Source organism: Solanum lycopersicum, chromosome 4 (genome assembly GCF_036512215.1).
Source record: "Solanum lycopersicum chromosome 4, SLM_r2.1".
NCBI classification, from domain to species: Eukaryota; Viridiplantae; Streptophyta; class Magnoliopsida; order Solanales; family Solanaceae; genus Solanum; species Solanum lycopersicum.
Window position 1 is genome coordinate 5442608 of NC_090803.1, and position 22427 is coordinate 5465034.

General features: G+C 28.0%; 2 protein-coding genes and 1 long non-coding RNA gene across 3 annotated transcripts; all 3 read left to right on the top strand.

The window, feature by feature from the left end:
• The first annotated feature begins 3224 nt into the window (after positions 1 to 3224).
• On the top strand, positions 3225 to 6454 carry LOC138348251 (uncharacterized). The gene is made up of 2 exons (XR_011220544.1): positions 3225 to 3771; positions 4546 to 6454. It is a non-coding gene; the product is annotated as an uncharacterized lncRNA (long non-coding RNA).
• Positions 6455 to 10695: 4241 nt separating this feature from the next.
• LOC101260335 (uncharacterized) lies at positions 10696 to 12062 on the top strand. Its single transcript, XM_004237086.5, has one exon. It carries the CDS (start codon positions 10918 to 10920, stop codon positions 11809 to 11811), a length of 894 nt encoding a protein of 297 aa, XP_004237134.1. The 5' UTR covers positions 10696 to 10917; the 3' UTR covers positions 11812 to 12062.
• A 4827-nt stretch (positions 12063 to 16889) lies between these two features.
• On the top strand, positions 16890 to 18912 carry LOC101267105 (ethylene-response factor C3-like). The gene has a single exon (XM_004236637.5). The coding sequence runs from the start codon at positions 18054 to 18056 to the stop codon at positions 18753 to 18755; it is 702 nt and encodes a 233-aa protein (XP_004236685.1). The 5' UTR covers positions 16890 to 18053; the 3' UTR covers positions 18756 to 18912.
• Positions 18913 to 22427: the final 3515 nt, after the last annotated feature.

A 22427-nucleotide genomic window follows, 5' to 3' on the forward strand; every position in this document is an offset into this window, starting at 1 on the left:
GCTGTGATTGTTTGTAAAGTTCTTTCGCATCGATAGTCAGGTGCACGAAGTTGCCACTCTTGTGGCTTAAGCAGTTGTTGGCACTGTGTAAGTTCTTACGTATGCGATCTTATTTTATATCTCTACGAGAGATTTTTTTTATGGCTTGAACACGTGAATTAATTTAAAGGTTTTCTTCACTCCATCACAAATTCACCATGAAAGAATAAACAATTAATAGTTTCTTTAAAAAAAAGATTAGTTTAATGGTATTAAGAAAAAAAAAAGAACTTATTTATACTACTAGACATATTGTTTATCTGTTTTTTTTATTAAAATAAAATCCTCAATAGAATTAAATACAAATAAGTAGGTTAGGTCTTACCTCGTCAACCTAACGAGGTAATTAGCCTCTACATTAAAGAACATCGACTTCTATTTTGGGCTAAATGAAGCCTAAACAGACTTGGATTTGGGCCAAGTCTATGGGCCCATGAGTTTTGTTGATTCAAGAAGTTTTCTGTACAGCAAGGAGATTGGAAAACTAAAAACTTCTAGCTAGGTTTTTACATCAAGTCGTTTGAAATTTACTAGGGCAATTTTTATATATAGCAAATAAAAAATTCATATTTATATGCTATAGCAAAGTTTGTATAATTGCGCTCCATAGCAAACATAGAAACTGTATAATTTGCTAAACATATACAGTTGAAGCAAATTATATAAAACAAAATGTATAAAACAAGAAAGAGAAAGACACTTGGACAGAGAATTGAATAAAAACGAATTGTATTATCATAAGTGTATAGAACGATTATATACAATTTGAATTTGTATAAAATGAGAAAGAGAGAAAGACAAAAGAGACTTGACAAGGAATATACAATTGAATCGAATTGTATAAAACGAGAAAGAGAGAAAGGCAAAAGAAACTGGGCAGAGAAGTATTTTTATTGTATAATTATAAGTGTATAAGACGAAAATATATATACTTGCATCTCTATATACAATTTTCTCACGCTTTATACAAACAGAAACACAATTTATACATTTCACTTCTGTTTGTATAAGTGAGAAAGGCGAGGGTGACGAGCGAGATCTGGAAAAGGGGAGAGAGGGGGAACAAAATTATATGTATTTATACAATTTTCTCTGCTTTATACAATAAGAAATAATTTTTATACACTTGTGTTTGTATAAAAAGTGAGGAAGTGAGCGAGACATTGGAGGAGAGTGGCGAGCGAGATATTTAGGAGAGAGGCGCCTGACAATTTTTTGCAAACATTTGCTATGGAGCACAACTAAATCAAACCCTAGCTACTCCATTTATTTTAGGTTATTAATTTGCTATTATATATATAATTTTCTCAATTTATTATTACTAAGTGATTTAATGAGATGTCAATGAATACCCGACATACACGTATGACATATGTATAACATATATCATTTTAGGTGGTGGTTCCCTATCACATACAACGTACCCTATCACATATAATTAACGTGTACATACTCACACTTACGATTGAGTATGTTCAAAACCTAATTTGAAAAAAATAATATATATATATATATATATATAAATTAAATACTATATTAGCACGGTTATATTAAGATTAGATATTGCAGACACGCGAACTCAATGCATTTTGCTACGTTTCCAATGAAAAAAAATCGTTATTTATTGCAAAAAACTGATGTTAATACACTACTTATAAAGTTTTCCCTAAGATATTTAATTATAAAAAAGAAAATAAATACATTTGCGTGGATATGGTTACAAAACGACAGCACGCAATAAAGTTTATGAATTATTAGATATTTTTAGAGACCATATATAGTAGCTATTAATTGAAATTTCATTGGAATGTTAGCAATTTTTGCGTATCAAATTAATATATCTCGCGCATTAGATTACTGTATCATATATATAATGTATATTAGATTAGTGTAGTATTTATAAAATGTAGTATATTTTACTTAACGATTGATGTATCCGCACATTAGATTAATGTATCAACGCTTATATTATTGTATCAGTTTAAGAAATTTCTGTAATTATAAACTTATAAGAGACAAATAATAATTTTATTTTAAAATTATGTGATTTATGTCATTTTTCCATAATTAATCTGTTTTATTTTAGGATTACAGCTAATGAATTATTATTATACTCTATTTTTGTTTGTTTAACAATGGTAAATGACTTCATTAAATGCCACTTACTAGGTGTTTTCACCACACACAAATTAGACTAAACAACCAGCCGACCGCCACAACAAATTTTTTGTTAATCTTTTCTTTTTAATTTATGTCACAGTGTTTGATTAGGTGCATAGTTTAAAGAAAAAAACTTAAAAACTTACGGTAAAAATAAATATTTTATTGATTCTAATGTATTTAAAAATAAAAATCGATAAATCAAATAGATAAGGCATAAAACTGAATTTAACTAATCGATGCAAATAGCAATAGCAACTATACGAATTCCTATGTTTCAATCTTCAAGTGATATATTCGAGAGTTAAATTAATTAAATCTGAATATCAATTCAAAAATAATATTTAAATTATTTGAAACGATATATATAGATAGCATAAAGTAGGTAGAGTTGTCTCATTAGTTACTAATTTTTTTTAAAAAGAAAAGGAAAAAAATTATGTATGAAAAGTTGGTAAAATAAGATAGAGTAATCTAATTGTGCCAAGTGAATTAGAGGGAACAAAGCTTCTTAAATCTTGAATTTAATTAAGTTGTATACATTGACCAAATCTATTACGCTATGAAGTTAAACTTCACTTACATCCTCAAATATATGGGAAGATAAATATATTTTAAATTTAAGGAGTCGTAAAATATATAATAAGATATAAGAAGTATTAATATTTTAAAAATTCTAAAATATATAGAAAAAATAAAATATTTTTTTTATAAGATACATTATGAAAGATTGAAAGCAACGTAAAACTACATACGGAGAAATTAGGAATTTTGCCATCATAACTTGACCTAAAATTTGGCATATAACCCATAATCTTATGATTCAATATCTAATAGCTGAAATGCATTTTTTTTTCTAGAGATATTTTGTGATTACCGAAACAAGTTTATAATTTTTTTTTAACAAAAAGGTTCACATTTTTTAAAAATAACTTCATACATACATACATACATACATACATATATATATATATATATATATATATAAAGCAAGTATACAAAATTAGTAATTTGAAAATTCTCTACACTATATGAGCTATGTCTATATATACAACTTGTTCTTGTATCATTCCCCTATTTTTATTTTAAAATATATTTCATAGGAAAATTAAATTCTGACCAATAAAATAAAATAGATGGTTAACCAATTGGTTAAGTTACTGAAAACTCCCTAATTGTTTTGTTTACTAACCCCACTATGCCAAAAGCAACCATAGTTCTTCATATATATATAATAAAGAGTAGGACAAGCTTTTAAGTCCCACATATTCCAATTCTAAAATCCATTGTTTTTTGTATCAAGAAATGCAATCTTCATCTTCCCACATAAGAAAACCATCACCAAATATTGTTTTTCCAATTCATGATCATAATAATAATAATAATATTTCCCTTTTTGATAAGTATGAGATTGAAAGAATCTTAAAGGAGTTAAATCACTACGTAGAAACTAGTAAAGCAAGTCAAAAAATTGGTCATGATGTGCAAATTATAAGGAACAAGAAATCAAAAGGGTGGCTATGGTTTAAATATGGCATGATGATGTGTAGATCAAGGCATGATATTTTAGTGGTGAGTAATAGATTTTCCGTGTTTTATCGAAAAAATTAATTTCAAAAAGAATTTGCTTATTTTTAAAGTTATTTTTGACTTTTAGGAGTCGCCACTTAATTTTTAAAAAAAATCAAGAAAACTTATTTTCAAAACAACTTAAACAGAAAAAATCGTTTTGAAAACTTTTAAGGGGTTCGGAATTCATATTAGTGTCTTAAGAATGTGTTTAAGGCACCTAAGACACTCCGTTAATTTACGGTTTTCCGGCGATTAACTTATTTGACTATTTTGCTTTAAAATTTTTACAAATACTTTTAGTTTAACTTTCAAAATATTTCCTTAGGCAAATTTTCAAGTTTTGAATATTTATTGTTTTAAGACTTAGTTTTAACTTGATAAAATAGAAAGGCGTTTTGAAAGGGGATTTGGAGTTTTCTAATCCTAGATTAACGACATTCAAAACAAAAAAAACACATAAGCAAATAATAAAGAGAGAGAGAAAGAGAGAGGAGAGATTCGGGTCCAAGTTTCGGATGCTGTTCGCCTTGGCCGAAACTCGGATCCACCTGTTTTGGGTATTTGATCCATTTTTGTACCTGTCCTAATCTAAACATACAAAAATGATACGAGAAAGTAAAAAAACAACAACAAGGGCTTAAGCCCATTACAAATAAAACACAAAATAAATAGATAAATAAATAAAATAAGGAAGCGTCTTCTAATCCACTTTGGATTCTTCTTCCAACTTCATGACTTGTACGCCTCTCTTAATGTTGTCTTGCTTGACAAAAGGGAATTTATATAAAAGAAGTGTTCACCTATTGAGGAGCAGCGACGCCGGGCAACGAGCAGTAAACAGCGACGACTCCCACCAATCGAACACGCGACTGCCGGAGATGACGGAACGAATGAGCTCTTCTTATGACTCTTCGTGACAGACCTGATTTCTCTTTCCTTTTCGTCGTTTGAAGCAAACCAGAAGGAGGAGTGGAGTATTTTCTTATAAACAAACAGAACAAACCAAGACTTTCAAACCGAAAATTTCCAATCCAAGTTTCAAACCCCGAATGAGAAGTCTAAGAAAAAAACTCGATATCAGACCAGTCTAAAGTCGATTGAGAAGAGAAAACTTGAAAACCGAAATTAATCTTTCTTGCTCTAAAAAATAACTTCTAACACTCAATATTGGGTTTCGAAATTGGGATGGGTTGCAAGAGTTTCCGGCCCATTCCAATTCAAAATCTCAAAATCTTATCCGAAATTTCGAGCGGGAAGGGAGTTTGAGGCGAGGTGGAGGGCTGAGATGAAATCGTTGTCCTTGCGAGCTACGTGGCTCGATCTCAGCTAACAAGGACGAAACGCTTGTCGCCTTGTGCTCACTGGGAGGCTGCGTACGATCTGCAGGCGAGGACGACTCCAAAGAGCCGTTGCGCAGCAGCGTGGGAGAGAGGATGAGAGTGAGGGGGACGCGTTTCCATTTTTGGGTCTGTTTCTTTTTCTTTTCTGGGAATTTGGGGACGAAGGAGGGGGAAAGAGGAGGGAATGGGTCGGGTCAGAGGTGGGCTGGATTTAATTGATAAAGTCGGATTGGGCCGGGTAAAGATTTAGGGATTTGGGCCTGGGTGAGGAATCACAAAGGGGTTGGAAACTTGGGCCGCCGGATTTTGGAGAGGAGGCCCACATGTGGTCTTGCACATCAAAAGGGAAATGGGTTGGGTTGAGGGGCAATTCGGGATGGGCCTACGAATTAAGAAATGGGCCGCTGGGTTTGAATTGGGTTGGATTGAAATTGGAGGAGGTTGGGCCTGAATTCAGTTCTTCAAAAGGATTAAAGGAAAGAGTTAAATTTAAATAATGGTCAATTGATTTAAAACGAATTTGGTATAAATTCATTAACGAGCCTATTTATTTAGTAACATAACTATTTGAATTATAAAATAATGATTCAAAATATAGTTGTGATTTAAAGCAAACTAGTTTAATGGAATACTTTCTAAACTAAAGATATACATATATACATATACATTATATATATATTTTCGTTTTCGCAAGATTTACCAAACTAATTAACTAAAATAATTTGAAAAACTCACGAAGCTCGATAATTAATTTATACCAACGTGGGTCAAAAATTGGGTATCAACATTCCGGAAATCCACCGTTGCCGGAGAAACATTCCCCGATGGGCAATGGCGGTGACAATCGCTTTTAATACGTTGATTAAAGTCATGACACATATAGATTTTATCGTTAAGTTAGACCCAAAACTATTTCATGTCAATTAGCCAGTCAATAATGCTTGTAGTTTGGATTATGTGTAAAGTAGAAAAAAATGTATATGTAATAAAAAAAAAAATTGTTGTTGTTGGTATATGACTATATACAAAATTTAAGAAAAATAAAAAAGACTTGTGAAATTTGTGCTTTCAAATATGTTATAGACTTATAATTATTTTTGTGACAATAGAAACTTGTCACTAAGATTAAAATGAAAAGGTCCAAATTATTTAAAAGTAATACTACTTTTTTTTTTGAAATGGAATAATAAATATGAAAGGATATGTGAATTGAGTTGGTTCATGTAAGAGAGAATCAGGAAGCGTTAAGAGGTTTATTCAAATTATTTTTGATATAAAATTATATTGTTATAAAATATTTTTACGTGTATCTAATAGATATTGAAGGTCCTTTAGTTTTTTCATGTATTTATTTCTTTATATTTTAAACTTAATAAAAATTCTGACTCGACTATTACTTTTCATCAATTTTGCAATACTCGGAAGGAGTTTCAACTCTTGCTAGATTGGTAAGAATTACTTTATCAATTGTACGTTGTTCAAATGTTTACAAGTCTTACCAAATTGACAAATCTACATGCATTATTCGATTTTCAGGTCTAATTAAAATTTTTTTTCAACCATTTATCTATAGACATTAAAAAAAAATACTACTTGGGAAGTTTATATTTTTAATCAATATATATGTTCTCCCTTTTAGTTTTTCTTTCACCATCCATCATGTGTTGTCAAAAATCAAAGAGACGACAAAGAAAAATTGATATTGTATTTATGTCAATCACTTTAATGAAGATTATAGATATATTTTTCAGAATTTTTTCTTCTGTTATAGTAATCAAACATAATCAAGATAAAAAAGAAATCAGAAAAGGGCCTAAAATATTCTTGAAGTATTAGAAATAGTATAAAATTACTTTTCATTCATCTATTGGTTCCAAAATGTTCTTCTCATCCACCTATTGGCTCCAAAATACCCTTGTCATCTACCTTTGAGTTAAAAATTAACCACTTATTTAACGGTTTTAAAATTAAATTATTTAAATATTTTTAATATACTTGGCGCTCAACTATTGATTATAATTTAATTTATTAATATAATTATTAAACCGACCCACTACCCACTCATTACTAACCAAACCCCACCCAATTATTAAACCAATTATAATATCAAAATCGTCATAAACACTACTAAAACACAACGAAACTATAGATACTTGAAATGACATCCAAAATTATTCGAGTTTGAATCGAAGCCCCAATTAAATTTAAGTTGAACCGCTTATTTAGGATGACACTTTCAATAGGATTCTCTTTCAACTTTGTATTCGAAATTTATGATTAAAAAAAAGAAGTAGTACGTGGCGAATTGATTCATGCACTTTTTTAAAATATAATTTTATAAATATTTATGATTTGTTTTAAAATCTTTAATATATTATTTTTAAAAAAAAATTATCTATGAAGTAACATCACATAGTTGAGATGAAAGAATAATTAAGATGAACATAGTCAGACTTTTAAGTTTATCGGTAATATTTATTTAGACACTTGAATGTAAGATAATCTACTTCTATAGATATTTTCGCCTCAAATTTTTAAAAACACTCATTGACAGTAGTTTTCCTGTTGTTGCATTAGTAATGCGACGAGTTTAATTAGTAATAAGTGGGTAGTGAATTGATTTATAAATTATACTAATAAGTTAAATTATATCAAATGCACATATTTAAAAAATATATAAATAGTTTAGATTTAAAACCGTTAAATAAGTGGTCAGTTTTGAACTCAAATGTGGACGACAAAGGGTATTTTGGAGCCAATAGATGGGTGAAAAGGATATTTTTGAGCCAATAGATCAATGAAGGGTAATTTGGTATCATTTTCAATACTTTAAGGGTACTTTAGGCTCTTTTCCAAAAAGAAATGTATCATCATTTTTATGATTACAATTATTTTTTTCTTGTTTTATATCTATCTTTTCTTTTATAAATATTATTGTATAAAATTATTAACGAAGGATTTTTTTAACCTATGAAATGGGAATAATTTCACTAATGACAATATAAAATTAGAATTTAAATATCCAATATGAAGGAATTCAAGGCAAATTAATAACGAGATGTGTACCTTATAATTTGCAGTGAAAGTCGTTGATTTTGCTATTTTGACAGAATTGCACTCAAAAACCTTTTTGAATTACTAGAAAACAGAGATCTTTGTTCACAATCTAGAGGTCTTCTTTTATTTGTTGATTAATTTTTCTAGAATCGCTAGTTTTTTCTCACGTTTCCTCTCTACCTTTTTCACGTTGCACATTTTATTCAAAGTTAATCGCACTTGTAGGAGAGGTTAAACAATTGCTATGTAATTGTTTTGTCTTATATCTATTTTTTTCTTTTCTGAATATTATTGTATAAAATTGTTAATGATGGACTTTTAAACGTATGAAATGCAAATAATTTCACTAGTGACAATGTAAAATTAGAATTTTAAAAGGCAACTTTCTTAAATTTTAAATCATATTATGCCAAATAAATCTTAAAAAATGGTCTTATTGGTAGGTGGTGTACATTATAAAAAAAACTTTTAATTGCATTAAATATTGACATTAATAAATAGTGATAAAGTCTTTACCATATTAGCTAAGTGTCATTATAACCAATATTGCTAAAAGCTTTATGGATATATACAAAAAGTGTTAATTGTCGTTTAAAAACATATTTAGCAGCAATTATGAACTAATTATCGCTAATGATAATTTTTGACGTAGTAATAGCAAGAGAAACTGGTATTTGTTAATTATTCAAAAGTATAATTTTTGAAAGAGTAGTTGAAAAGGAAGTTGCAGTGTTCTAAATTAATTATAAAATCATTATTTTTAATTAGAAGAAAATACAAAAATAATAAATAAGAAAGGAAGACGAGTAGTAATGAAAAATATAAAGTAGAGAGCTTTCACAAGGGTGAATAATACTCTTTATAGGATGTAGAGATCATCCGATCACAACCTTAAGCCAAATTCATTAGTACATCTTTAAGACTTAAGACTTATATTAAATAGATATATAAGTTGTTGATGAAAAAAATACCTTCAATTAAATGAATTTGTAATATTTATGAATATATTTTTTTAAATTGGTTATTTTTGTCTCAATTTATTTTATACTATATTTTAAAAAATTGTCAAAATAAGAATTTTGTTTAATTAATGAATTTTTTTTATGTTCATATAAATGTTAAAAGATGATTTTTCTTCGGTCGAGAGAGTCTTTTGGAAGGTCAGGTGTGAATTTTTCATTTTTAAAAAATCTCCAAATTTCAGATTCTACTCATACAAGTGAAGCTTTTATCAAAATTTAATTATATATTGAAATAATTTCATTAACAATTAAATTATGTAACTAAAATTTTTCCCCTACTGCTTAATTTTGATCTACAAAGACTGAGATTTAAATATTTCATCCGAAAGAATTTTAAGGCAAATCAATGACAAAATGTGTACTTTATAATTTATAGGGGCAATTGTTGATTTTGCTACTTTGACAGAATTGCACTCAAGTCCCTCTTTTGAATTGCTAGAAAACAAAGATCTTTGTTTACAATTTAGAAGTCTTCTTTTGTTTGTTGATTAATTTATCTAGGATTGTTAATTTTTCTTTTTCTCTGTTTCTCATGTTTCTTCTTCACCTTTTTCACGTTGCATGTTTTTTTAAAATTAATTCCATTTCGGAGGAGAGGTTGATCGATTACATAGTTCACCTTATCTTTTTAATAAAAAAATTATCTAAATTAAGAAATTGCATAGAATATAAAACAGATCAAATCAAATCTATCCAAATAAACATAACGATCCACGACCCAGAACTTACATCATTATTATTCATTATTGTAGAAGCTATAACTATTCATTAAAGTACCACCCACCACAACATTAAAGACATGTCAATGATTTTTTCTTCCATTCACTTTTGTTTTTTTATATTAGAATGTGTAAATTATGGTATTATTTATTTGTTGGAAAAAATATCATCAATATTTAAAATATTATAGGATGATATGTGATGTAATTGCTGATGAATGATGATATAAGTAATATGATATGATTTTATTTAGAATGTATTTCTTTTTGCAATCAAATTTTTGGTTAATAAAATTGGATAACATTTAATTAACTAAATATTTTATAATATTTTAATTTAATGTAAAGGTACCAAAATAAGAATTCAATATGAATCGAAATTTTACAGAAAAAAAATTCTTAAATTCCGTGCAAACCAAATTACTCCAAAGAATTTTTTCTCTTTTGTTCTAATTAACGTGACACTTTTTATTTTTTAAGAGTGAAATAATTTAAGTTTGTTTAAAAAATTGCGTATGAGATCTTCATTTTTTTTGAAATGAAATTTTTATATTTATAAACTATGTAAAAAGTACTATAAATCACAATAATTCACAATTCAAAATATTTAAAAATATAGGAAAATTTTAGGTGTCAAAGATAGACTTCTTTGAAATTCAAAATTTGAAAAGTGCCACATAAATTGAGAGGGAGTAACATAAATAGAATATATACAATGCTAACTTAGGAAGTTACAACTTACAAATACTTATACAAATCCTAATACATTATGATGGTAAAAATATAAATACATAATTGGGTAAAATTTATCTGCATCGGGTGTTTACACCAAGTCAATATATGCATGTCATGTGTTTAAATTGATAGTTCATTATCACGTAATAATACATTTTGTATTGAGTTGATATAAACATCCTTTCTGCCTTAGGTATCTCCCTATATATAACCCTCTTGATTTTCCATCATTTTGATATTCTCATTAATTAAACTAAAAGAAACAAACAAACAATGGGCACATTAGCAGGTCATGTAGCACCAGGATTTGCTTTCTTTGCTATTGGTATATGGCATTTGCTTAACCACATAAAATTACATTGTCTCCACCCAAAATCCTACACTTCTTTGTTATGGTTCCCATCTCCAAGAATAAGATATTTAGAGCTTTTTGTGATTATGTTTGGCACCATAGTCTCTATATTAATGGAACTCTTTATTGGTCCATCAAAACATCAACCTCTTGACATAGATGGAACTATACCTTCATATCATCTCCATAACTTTGAACATGCTACTATTTCCCTTAATTTCTTTGTCTATGCAATTTTTTCGATTATATTCGATAAAATCACGGTCCCTTCAACCCTAGTTCAAAATGGACTTACATTATTACTTGCAACTCTTGCTTTTGGTCAAGAACTCCTCCTATTCCATCTTCATTCTACTGATCATAAGGGTGTTGAAGGACAATACCATTGGCTCCTCCAAATTGTTATTTTTTCGTCTTTCGCCACGACTCTTTTAGGTATTCCTTTCCCTAAAAGTTTCTTGAATAGTTTTGTGAGATCTTATACCATTATGTTTCAAGGAATTTGGTTTATGGTCATGGGTATCATGCTTTGGACTCCAAATTTTGTTCCAAAAGATTGTTTTTTGACATGGGAAGAAGGGCGTCAAGTGGTTAGATGTCATAATAAGGAAGCACTTGAAAGAGCAAAATCGTTAGCAAATATTCAATTTAGTTGGTATTTGGTTGGGACTACTATTTTCACTCTCTCTCTTTACTTGCTTCTTGTCAAGTTTTTTAAAGAAAATGTTGACTACTTCTCTTTAATAACTGAATTTGAGGACAAGGATTTGGAGGATGTTGAAGTTCAGAAGAAAAGACTTGTCACCCATGGTTAGCTAAAGTGGTTCTTGAAATGGAAAAAAATGGTGAATATTTAGAAATATTGGAAGGTACTCTTGTTTGTTGTGTGTGGGGGGTGGGGGGGTAGGGGGGGTTGAAAAATAAAGCTATGTATATTCTCGTTTGGTGTGTTGTATTCGCTCATGTAATTAGATGGGATTAATCACTTCAATATTTTATGTGGTTTGTTTTTATGGTGTAGGGTATAGTATATGCAGATCTTATCACTGTCTCGTTAAGATAAAAAGGTTGTGTATCAAAATCAAGTAAAATCAGAAGAAAGCATAGTCATCAATAAGGAAAGTAGTGCAAAGTCTACAAGAAAAAAAACTAACAACAGTAAAATCGAATGATACTCGAAAATAATAAACAACATATGTCAAGAACTACAAGGGTACGCATAGAACTACTACCACAAACAATTCTAAACCTTCGCAATGCAAGACAACGCTCCACCCTTGTTATTCCACTATCGTAATACTCGACCTCCACTACTTTCTATCTGGAGTCATGTTTTCGATAACATGAACATGTGATATATGATGTCTAATCACCTCTCCTTAATACTTCATCGGCCTCGACCCTTTCATGTATCCCCTACAACAAGCCTCCTGCACCTCCTCATTGGGTGTCAGCATACCTCTTCTACACATGCCTAAATCATCTCAATCTCACTTCCCTGTCTTGTCCGCCACAGAGGCTACTCTCAACTTCTCTTGAATAACCTCATTCCTAATCTTATAAGATCGCTCATGGTATCCCCTACACATTCATCTCAACATTTGTACCTCCGCAATATACATTTTTTGAACATGTGATTTCTTGACTGTCCAACACTCTAACCCATATACAATAAGAATGGTTCTAACCACCACTCTATAAAATAATATAATATGATATACTTTTTAAAAAATATGAATATAATACAATTCACTTGTACTGTTGTATTGCACTTTTTTCTCAAAAACTGTTTTTTTTTTTTGTAAAAGTAACATAAAGTACAAAGAAGATAGTAGAGTTCTCTTAATGGATTAGAGATTGAGTGATTCTCTACCATGAGGAAAGCCCTTAAATTATAGGGAAAAACTAAATTGACCCCAAAGTTAGGGCTTCCTAACTTTTCACCCAACAAACCTACATGATATACATTCACTGTGATATACATATGTTTATAACACTTTCTTTGATATATACCTTATGTGTCTAGTTAAAAACTTACCTGAAAAATTCAATGGAAAAAATTGTAGTGAACTAAAAAGTGTATTGTTAAAAACTAGGGGCATTATGGTAATTTCGCATGTAACATAAGCATTTGTTTATCTTGTGCATCTTTTTGGCCAAGCATTAAAACCTGCTTGGCAGCGGTGATGGTTATTTTTTCTTTCAGTATAATTACTATAGAAAATCATGAATGTAAAATAATATTTCCCATTTTTTTAATATTTGTGTTGGATTCTACTTCTCTCTCTTGTATTTTGAGATGGGTCATGGAGGCCCAAACCTAATTTTACCTCGAGTAAAGTTGAAAGGAACGCTAAAATACAGGTTTTGAGGAGGTGTTGATACATGCTGATACACAACTGATATACATGTGTAAAAGGGATTGGTAACAAGAGCCCACACTAGTGAAAAGTGCCCAAATTCATCATCTCTTTGCTTTTTTAATTATTTTGATTGTAAATGTTTCATTAATAGGAAAAATTGTATACAACGGCAAACTAATAAATCAAATTAAATGTTATAACTACACTTTGATATAATTGTGCAATGTAACAAACTGTTTATTAGTTGCAAATACATATATCTTCGTCCTATACACTTATAATTATACAATACAAATATTCTCTTGCCCAATTTTCTTTTATCTTGCTCTATTTCTCGTTTTATACATACACAAATTATACAATTGCTTTGTGTACAACTATTTTCTTTTGTATATGTATAATGAATTATACAATTGATTTCTTTGTATATGTATATCGAATTATACAATTGTGTTTTCTTTTGTATATGTGTAGCGAAATATACATCTTTATGTTTGCTATGGAGCACAATTATGCAAACTTTACTATAACATACAAATATAAATTTTGTGTTTGCTATAAGTGAAAGTTATTCTGAATAATATTAGTTAACTCTTTAACTTATTTAATTAGTTTAATTAAACTTTCCAAAAGATGAGCTATGTTTTAACTGGCTTAATTTTTTAAAAAATCATTTTCATCAAGTCATTTGTTTTTTTTATTTATCTAACAAAATATGTTGACCGAATTACTTATCTTTAATTGTTTAATTTTGTTCTAGTTAGAACTCCTCTTAAAAAATGAATAATCTCAATTTTTCTTTTACTCAACCATATTCTACTCTCTTTTATAAATACTACAATTGTTTCATGTTAACTTTTTCCTCAAATGACCTTTAAAAATGCTTTTTTTACTTAATTATTTTTTCGCAAATGTTAATCAAATATTTAGTGAAATCATCAGATAATCGTATGATAGCAGCATATCTAACTCTTTAAGTGCTACCTTTTTAAAGTAGAACTAAAAACCTCTTATCCATTTTCTCTAGATTTTTAAAGATTTATTTATTTAGACCTTCGTAAATTAAGTTTATAATAATTAAAAATTAACTGAGTATTCTTTTATTAAGTATTTTTAAAAATATATATATATGCTTAACTTTTTGAAAATAATTTTTCTAAAAATAGTAAAATCACACATATTAATATTCAAATTTATTTGCATATCTAATTTTTTTAGACTAAATAAAAGAGAACTAAATAGAAAGAATTTTACCTACCCTTTTTTCTTGAGCTAAAGTGTTTGCGTATCTAATTTAGACCAGAAAAAATCATTCGTATCTGAATGATTATGATGTCTATAACTTTACCAGACTAATCACTATTTAATTCAATTTAATTAGTAATTAAGTTCATTTTAAAGTCAACAAATTAGTGCCTTCTATAGAATTACAAAGTTATTCTTGCACGTGCTCCACCTCAGCTCACCTAATGATGTTGCTCTATTTCCTCTAATTTTGAATTATAGAGGTGTTAAAAGTAACAAAATATAAACTGATTATGGTGAAGCGATTTAATGATGTGAGAACATATAAAATAAGTAATCATAGTTAAATGAAAAAGAAAGTATATATATGTAAGAAATAATTTCTTATGATAGGTGGTAAATTTAAAAAGTCCCTTAAATATAGAAATAGTTTGGGTCCTTAAAGTTAATTAAAATTGAGTGTTTTTTTTTTTTTGTCTCCTTTAATATTTATCAAATTTTGCCTGTTTGCCTGTTAGATTTAACAAAAACTTATATGTACTTATTGAGTTTTTTTGTCATTTTTTTTCTTTTTAGATTCACGCTAAATAATTAAATTCAACTGGCAATGGCCAGTTAGATATTTAGCGAAAACTAAAAATATATAGTTTTGACAAATTTAAAAGATCAAAATTGCTCAAAGATAAATTTAAGAAATAATTTGAAATTTGTCCTCCAATATAAAGAACCTTTTTTATTTTTATATTATTATTGTCGATTCACTTTTTTTAGCAATTTAAGAAAGAACAGAGTGCATTTACGTAAACACTAACATATTCTTTCGACTTACGCATTCCAGGTCTTATTTCTTTTTTATCGCACTCAAAATTGTCAAATAATGGGATTTGAATTTGCATCAATCAACTATAATATAAATCCTAAATTCTACAAAAAAAACTCACTCCGGGGAAGTTGGGGGGCATTTGTGAAATTAGGTCTTAGGCGTAACTCACACCCCAAAAGCTAGCTCAAAGGGAGGAGGATTGTCTAAGACTTATTAAGGAGTCCACCCACCTCATTAACCACCGATGTTGGACTTTTGTCATTCTTTAACACCCCTCCTCACGCTCAGTGCTAACATCTGGTGCGTGGACAATTTTGATTCTGGGGGTCCCAACATCGGGTGATACGGGTCCTGCTCTAATAACATGTAAAATTAGGTCTTAAGCTTAACTCACACCCCAAAAGCTAGCTCAAAAGGAGGTGGATTGCCTAAGACTTATTAAGGAGTCCACATATCTCATTAATCATTGATGTGGAACTTTTGTTATTCTTTAACAGTATTCAAAAAGAGGATCCACTTTCTTTCCTCGTAGAAAAAGTCTTGATTTTATATGGCACTAGAGAAAGTTTGTTATGATTATTCAATTATATAGAAAAGGTGTGTGTGGCTTCAAACCGCTTTCTTTATGAATAGTTTCAATTAAAATTTCATCAACTGTAATTAGTGGTTATTTGGATCGATAAGTAAAGATAAAGGTAGACCTATTAATTAATCATCGTATTTTAAATCGTGTGTCATTTATCTTTAAGAAATTATTCGGTTCATAAAAAATATTTTTTAAAAAAATGATGAGAAGTTAAGATATGATAATTCAAGCACAAAAGTAGAAGAAAAATTAAAAGTTAATGATGTTCTTTCAATGATAAATTTCTTAACCTTTTTTTAGCTTGGTTATATTAAGTATTTTGATTGGAACTCAATTAAATTTAAATTTACGTACATAAATTTAACCAATATTCAAATTTAAAAAAAATTTAATTAAAAATAAAAAATACTTATCGCTAACACTCAATATCATTCTACTGCAATTCTTATTGGTAATTTTCTAAACCCTGCCATGACAAGTATGTTTATTGAAATTGAAAAAGAAAAGGACAATAATTTATTCATTATTGATCGACTAGACATATGAAAATGATATATAAGCATTTAACGATGGAGAACAACTAATATGTCAAAGTCATTACAATTTACAAATGCTTCAATTATCACGTAATCAAATTACAATAGGATAAAAGAAAACTCTTAAAGAAATATTATATATAAATAAAAAACGAACTCAAAATTTAAAATTTTATAGGATTTAATTTTAATAAAGCAATATAAGATGTTAATAATATATTGAATTTGAAGTTAAAGTTTTATATGTATAATAATATTCTTAATATAAATACATCACTTAAATTAAAATTATATTATTCACTTCGTCGGTAACCTTTTAATTTATATTAGTCTCTTTTTTCTTTTTTTTTTTTGCAAGGTGGCAGTTGCTTAATTCTTTGTAATAATAAATGGGAAAACACTCTCGATTTGCTTCAAATATCTTTCAATCGAATGAAAGAGACCATTTTGTTTTGGCATATCTTTTTTTTAAAAAAAAATTGAACAAATTTCATATATAAATGAAGCGTAAAAACTTATTAACACCTAATATTTTTGTCAAAATATATTAATTTATGATAATTAAATATAACACATTGAAAATATATACACATAATATAAAAATAATAATATAATAAAAAATATATATTATATATTAATTGATTCGATATAAATATCGGTAAGTGGAATAATCAAAGCTTCCATTCTAGATATTTCATGAGTTTTTCATCTTAAAATATGAACATTTAAATGTTGCCACTTGGACAATATGCCAATTTAGTACAATCATGACACTAAATTCTTGACAATTAGGTGTATTGCTTCTCTTTGGGTTTACATCTGCCCCCTACCCTATACTTTTTTTTAGAATTTAAAATGTAATGGAGTAATATATATTGACTATCATAAAATATTTAAGCATTACTCATAGTTAGTTATAAGTGAATTTCTTGATTTTACACAAATAAGTTATATGTTAAAAACTAAAATTAAGTCTAAAAGAATACTTATAATTGAGTCGAGGATTTGTTATATCTTTTTCACTATTTTTATGAAATAGAAATAAAAGTTATATATTCATCGGTCTTTCGAAATCCTTCATAAGTTATTATTATTATTATTTGTTTTAGAAGAACATTTACGTTATCGACATGTAGAAGTTCAAATTTTAATTTTTTTTATGCTTTTGCAAAAGGATGAATATGACACTTCTTTCTAATCCAATTTATTATAATTATTGATTCTTTATGAGGAAGACTTTGAGGTGTTTTGGATCAAGTCAAGTCAAGATAGGAAGTGGGAAAAGTATTTGAACAAATATTGAAATTGTCGTGTCCACATATAATAATGGTCCATCATCAATAAATAAATTTCATAACTTGTTACAACAATTAACATATTTTTATGATCTCCCCTTCCTCATCCAATGTACCTTCTATATAAACCTTAGTTATCCAAGATTATTTTTTTTAGACTCTTATTAACATCCCAAACACCAATAATATCCAATTTCTTATAATATACAATGGAATCTTCATCCCCTAAAACTCAATATCCAAATTTCAATTTCTTCCAAGATCAATCATCATTACCATGGAATGATCAACATTTCTTAGATGAATATTTGACTAACATCGACCAAAACAACGATCATTCTCTACCAGGAAGTACTTGTTCATTCTTAACCTCGAAAGAAAGTTATAGACGGGAAGTTTCCTCCTCCAACCTACATCAATTACCAAGAAGTTGGTCATCCTCAAACGATACGAATTCCTCTAAAGAAAGCAATAATCGTCATGAAATCGAAGAGGTCACGTCTCATCACCATGATAAGAATAACTCCACCAAACACTACATAGGAGTTAGAAAGAGACCATGGGGAAAATATGCAGCGGAAATAAGGGATTCAACAAGAAATGGGATTAGGGTTTGGTTAGGAACATTTAATACTTGTGAAGAAGCTGCTTTAGCGTATGATCAAGCTGCACTTACAATGAGAGGTCCATTGGCACTTTTAAATTTTCCAATGGACAAAGTAAGAGAATCACTTGAAAATATTAAGTATATTTGTGAAGATGGGATTTCACCAGCTGCTGTTTTAAAGGCAACAAATAAAATGAGACGTGTTAAACATAAGAGAAATAGGAAGAAGAGAAATGTTTTGGTTTTTGAAGATTTGGGTGCTGAATTGTTAGAGGAACTTTTGACGAGTACTTCCTCTAATTAGAATTATATTCTTCTACTTGTTTGTACATAAAAATTGCTTCTATTTTGTTTTCATTCTCACTCACTCACTACATGTGTATAGTTCATGTAGTGTTCGGAATTCATCGATTCGATTATTCTGAAGCTTAATAAAGAAAAAAGCGCTCTCTATCAGAGAATTAATTGTGTCCATATTCAATATTATTGCTATGATTTATGAACACATGAATCTCCAAAAGATGCATGTAGGAAATGTGGGATTCTTAATGGAATGTCTCCTGGAAAAGCTTTCGATGAGCCAAATTATCATCGGAGATTTTTACTGATCGAGATCTTTAGTTAAGAATGAACGATCATAAATGTTTCTATCATATCCTTGATTAATATGAAATATTATTGTTTTAAGAGAAAAGTTATTTTATCAAAAAATAAATAAATTATATTATTTCCTTCATCTCAATTTATGTGGATTTTTGAAATTTAAATAAGTCTATTTTAAATCGTAAATTTTTCATGTATCTTTTTTGCATTGTTAATTATTGTGACTTGTATAATTTTTTACGTAGTTAGTAAATGTATAAATTTTATTTCAAAAAGATTGAAGATTTCATGTGCAAATTTTCTGTCAAACTTAATTGTTTGATCTAACCAAAAATTAAAAGTATCACATAAATTGAGACAGATGAATATTATTTCTAGGGACGAATTCGAGACTTTTGAAGGTGAATAAATCACATCACATTTATGAGATGAAAAGTATAATTAAAAAATACTTTTCTTTTAAGTCGTGATCATATCTTGTCTCAATATAATGTCCACTTTCATTATTTTTTTCGCGAATTTTATTATTCAAATAGGACTATATTTCTCGTTTAAAATGTTCTAACTTCTAAGTTATCACATTATACCTTTTAAAAATATTTATAATTTAAAATTTGATAAAATTAAAAGATTACCAAGAATTATTTCTCACTTGTGACATATTTATTTTTCTATCAAAATAACTCAATACATTACGGTCTTGTCGAGTTTCCTCCTTTCCAGGCTGCAAAACAGTGACGTGTCAATTTTTTTTTATTTTTTATGTTAATGTTCCCGTGAGTATTAAGTTATATTATATTATGATTCATAATATCTATATAACTCCTAATAGTATTTAAAAAAAATTACGCTATCAATACAATCTCATATGTGGTAGCGGAATAGTTATCATGTTTATCTAAATTATTGATTAGTGTTTAGTTTAGTATTTTGTTTAAGTACCTTATAAAATACTTTACTTTAAATATTTTTAGCTAGTCAACTTAAGATATTTCGAATCCTAATTATAATAGATTATAGTCGCTTTAATTTATACACAAGTGTATACCAATGGTTATATTAGTTACAAAATGTAATTTTGTTGTGGAGTTGTTGTGTGTCATAAAAATTTTATACTATATTTAGTTGTACTTAATTGCTTCAATTAATTGTTTTATTATTCATATTCCATCAAAAAGAAAATCATTAGTAAAAAAAGGGATTTTTCTTTTTTGTTTTTTGTCATATGAGGTGAAACACTTCTACCATCTATCTTGTGATCAAGATTATGTAAAGTGCAAATAGTTTAACGTGAAGGTTCAATATCATAAACAAGAATGGGGTAGGGGTTACTTTGATATCATGTAAACTAATAATATTTGATCCAAAAATTAGTTCATGATCATACGAGAGACCATCATTTTTTTTTTCATTTGATCTGGTCCACTCCTCAACATCATTCCGCGCTAATAATTTCTTAATTCTCAAGATTCGAATTTCAGACTTATTATTAATTTAATTCATCCCATCACATTTTTTAATAATTTGACTCGTCTGTGTCATTCTCGTGATAGGGCCATAAATTTATTCATTTGTACTATTTTATTTTATTTTATTTATTTATTTTATGTTCCTTCATTTTCTAAAATATAAATCATTGTACTTCTTTGACATTTCCATGGTTGATCCGCGAGTCATGCGTTGGAACGCTTGTACGAATTATTAATTATAATCTTATCAGACCTTAATTTAATACCATTAATTAATATTCCAATTTGATATAAGAGGAAATTAACCAAAAAGTATATACCCAATTTTTATTTTATATGTATATAATTGATCTTTCTTCAAGAAAAATATTAATAATTATCATCTACTAGTTCACGCTGCCTGTATGTCTAAGGCTTTTTTGAAAAACATAATGAATGGGTCTTTCATAATGATTGAAGTATTTTTTTTATATATAAAAAATAATCTTTGAAGAGAAAATATATATACTGAAAATCTTTAGGATCGTCATTCAAGAAAAATATTTTAATTTTGTGCAGGCAAAATTGAAACAAAAAAAATAAAAAATTTGGCATAATTCTTCTACTTTTTAAATCTAATACTATTCCTCTAGTTGGGGTTTATAATTCTTCTAATGCTCTTGATAAAATTAGTTCATAAATATTATGATTCGATTAATTTATTTAACTGTGGTTGATGAATTTGACTGCTTATTAATTCAACTAATTTTGATACGTTCAACTCTGCCCCTCTAGAAGTTAGTCATTTTTAAAATCTAAAACGTATTCCCATATAGATTCACAAAAAAAATTAGCAAAAAACATATGGTTTTGACATGTTATATAGTCATGATTAAGAGAAAATTAAGCTTGTTAGTTTTGTTTGGTAATAAAACAAATTATATAAAAAAAATTGTATTCTTCTTCCATGATTTCAAAACTTTTTTGCTATTGAAAGTCTAATCAATTTGGATACGTGTCACGCCTATTTAAAAAGGAGAAAGGCTCCTTCTCATATTTATTTCAGATTTAATTTCCAAATTTCAAATTTCTATATTAAAATTAAAAAAACTATATTCATCCCTCTATAATTACGAGAGTTCGGAGTCTAAAGAATAAAAAATATTAACAAAAAATTTTAAAACGATATATAAAATTTCTTTTTAGCCAAAAAATAAAATCGCTCACGAAGTAGCGATTTTATTTGCAGAAAAAGTAAAATCACTGTAATAACAGCGATTTGTTAAATTTAATTTTTTTAAAAAAAAATAAAACAAAATCGCTCTTTGCGATTTATCAAAATAAAAATATTTTTTAATAATTTTTTTCATATGCGCTGTCTCAGCAGCGACTTAAAGTGATTTTTTTAAAATTATTTTTTGCTTCTTTTTTTCAAAAAAAAAGGTTTAAATCAATTTTTTTATTTTTTCAAAAAAAATTCGTTAAAAATAATTAAATATCACTATTTTATCAGCAATTTTACTGTTTTAATTTTTTTAAAAAATTATATACCATTTTAAAATTTTTATTAATATTTTTTAACTTTTAAACTCCGATACTCACAATTATGAATGGTGGATTTGAAAATGTTGCTCACACAATGTGTGGTGTTTTAAATGAAGTTGGTTGAAAATGTCCAACAAAAATCTAACAAGTTATAAATGAATGAATATCCACATATTAGGACCCCAAAAATAAAATAAAAAAGAATATCCACTATTATATACTTTTCAATGGCTTTAAATCCCCTAAAGAGAAGTCGTTGAGGTATCAGCCGACGGTAAACGACAAAGTCCAAATGTTAGCTTCAACATTATTTCCTCATCGATCTGTCCTCTATCATATTTAATATTATCTTTTTTAAATTTTTTAAAAATTCGATAACT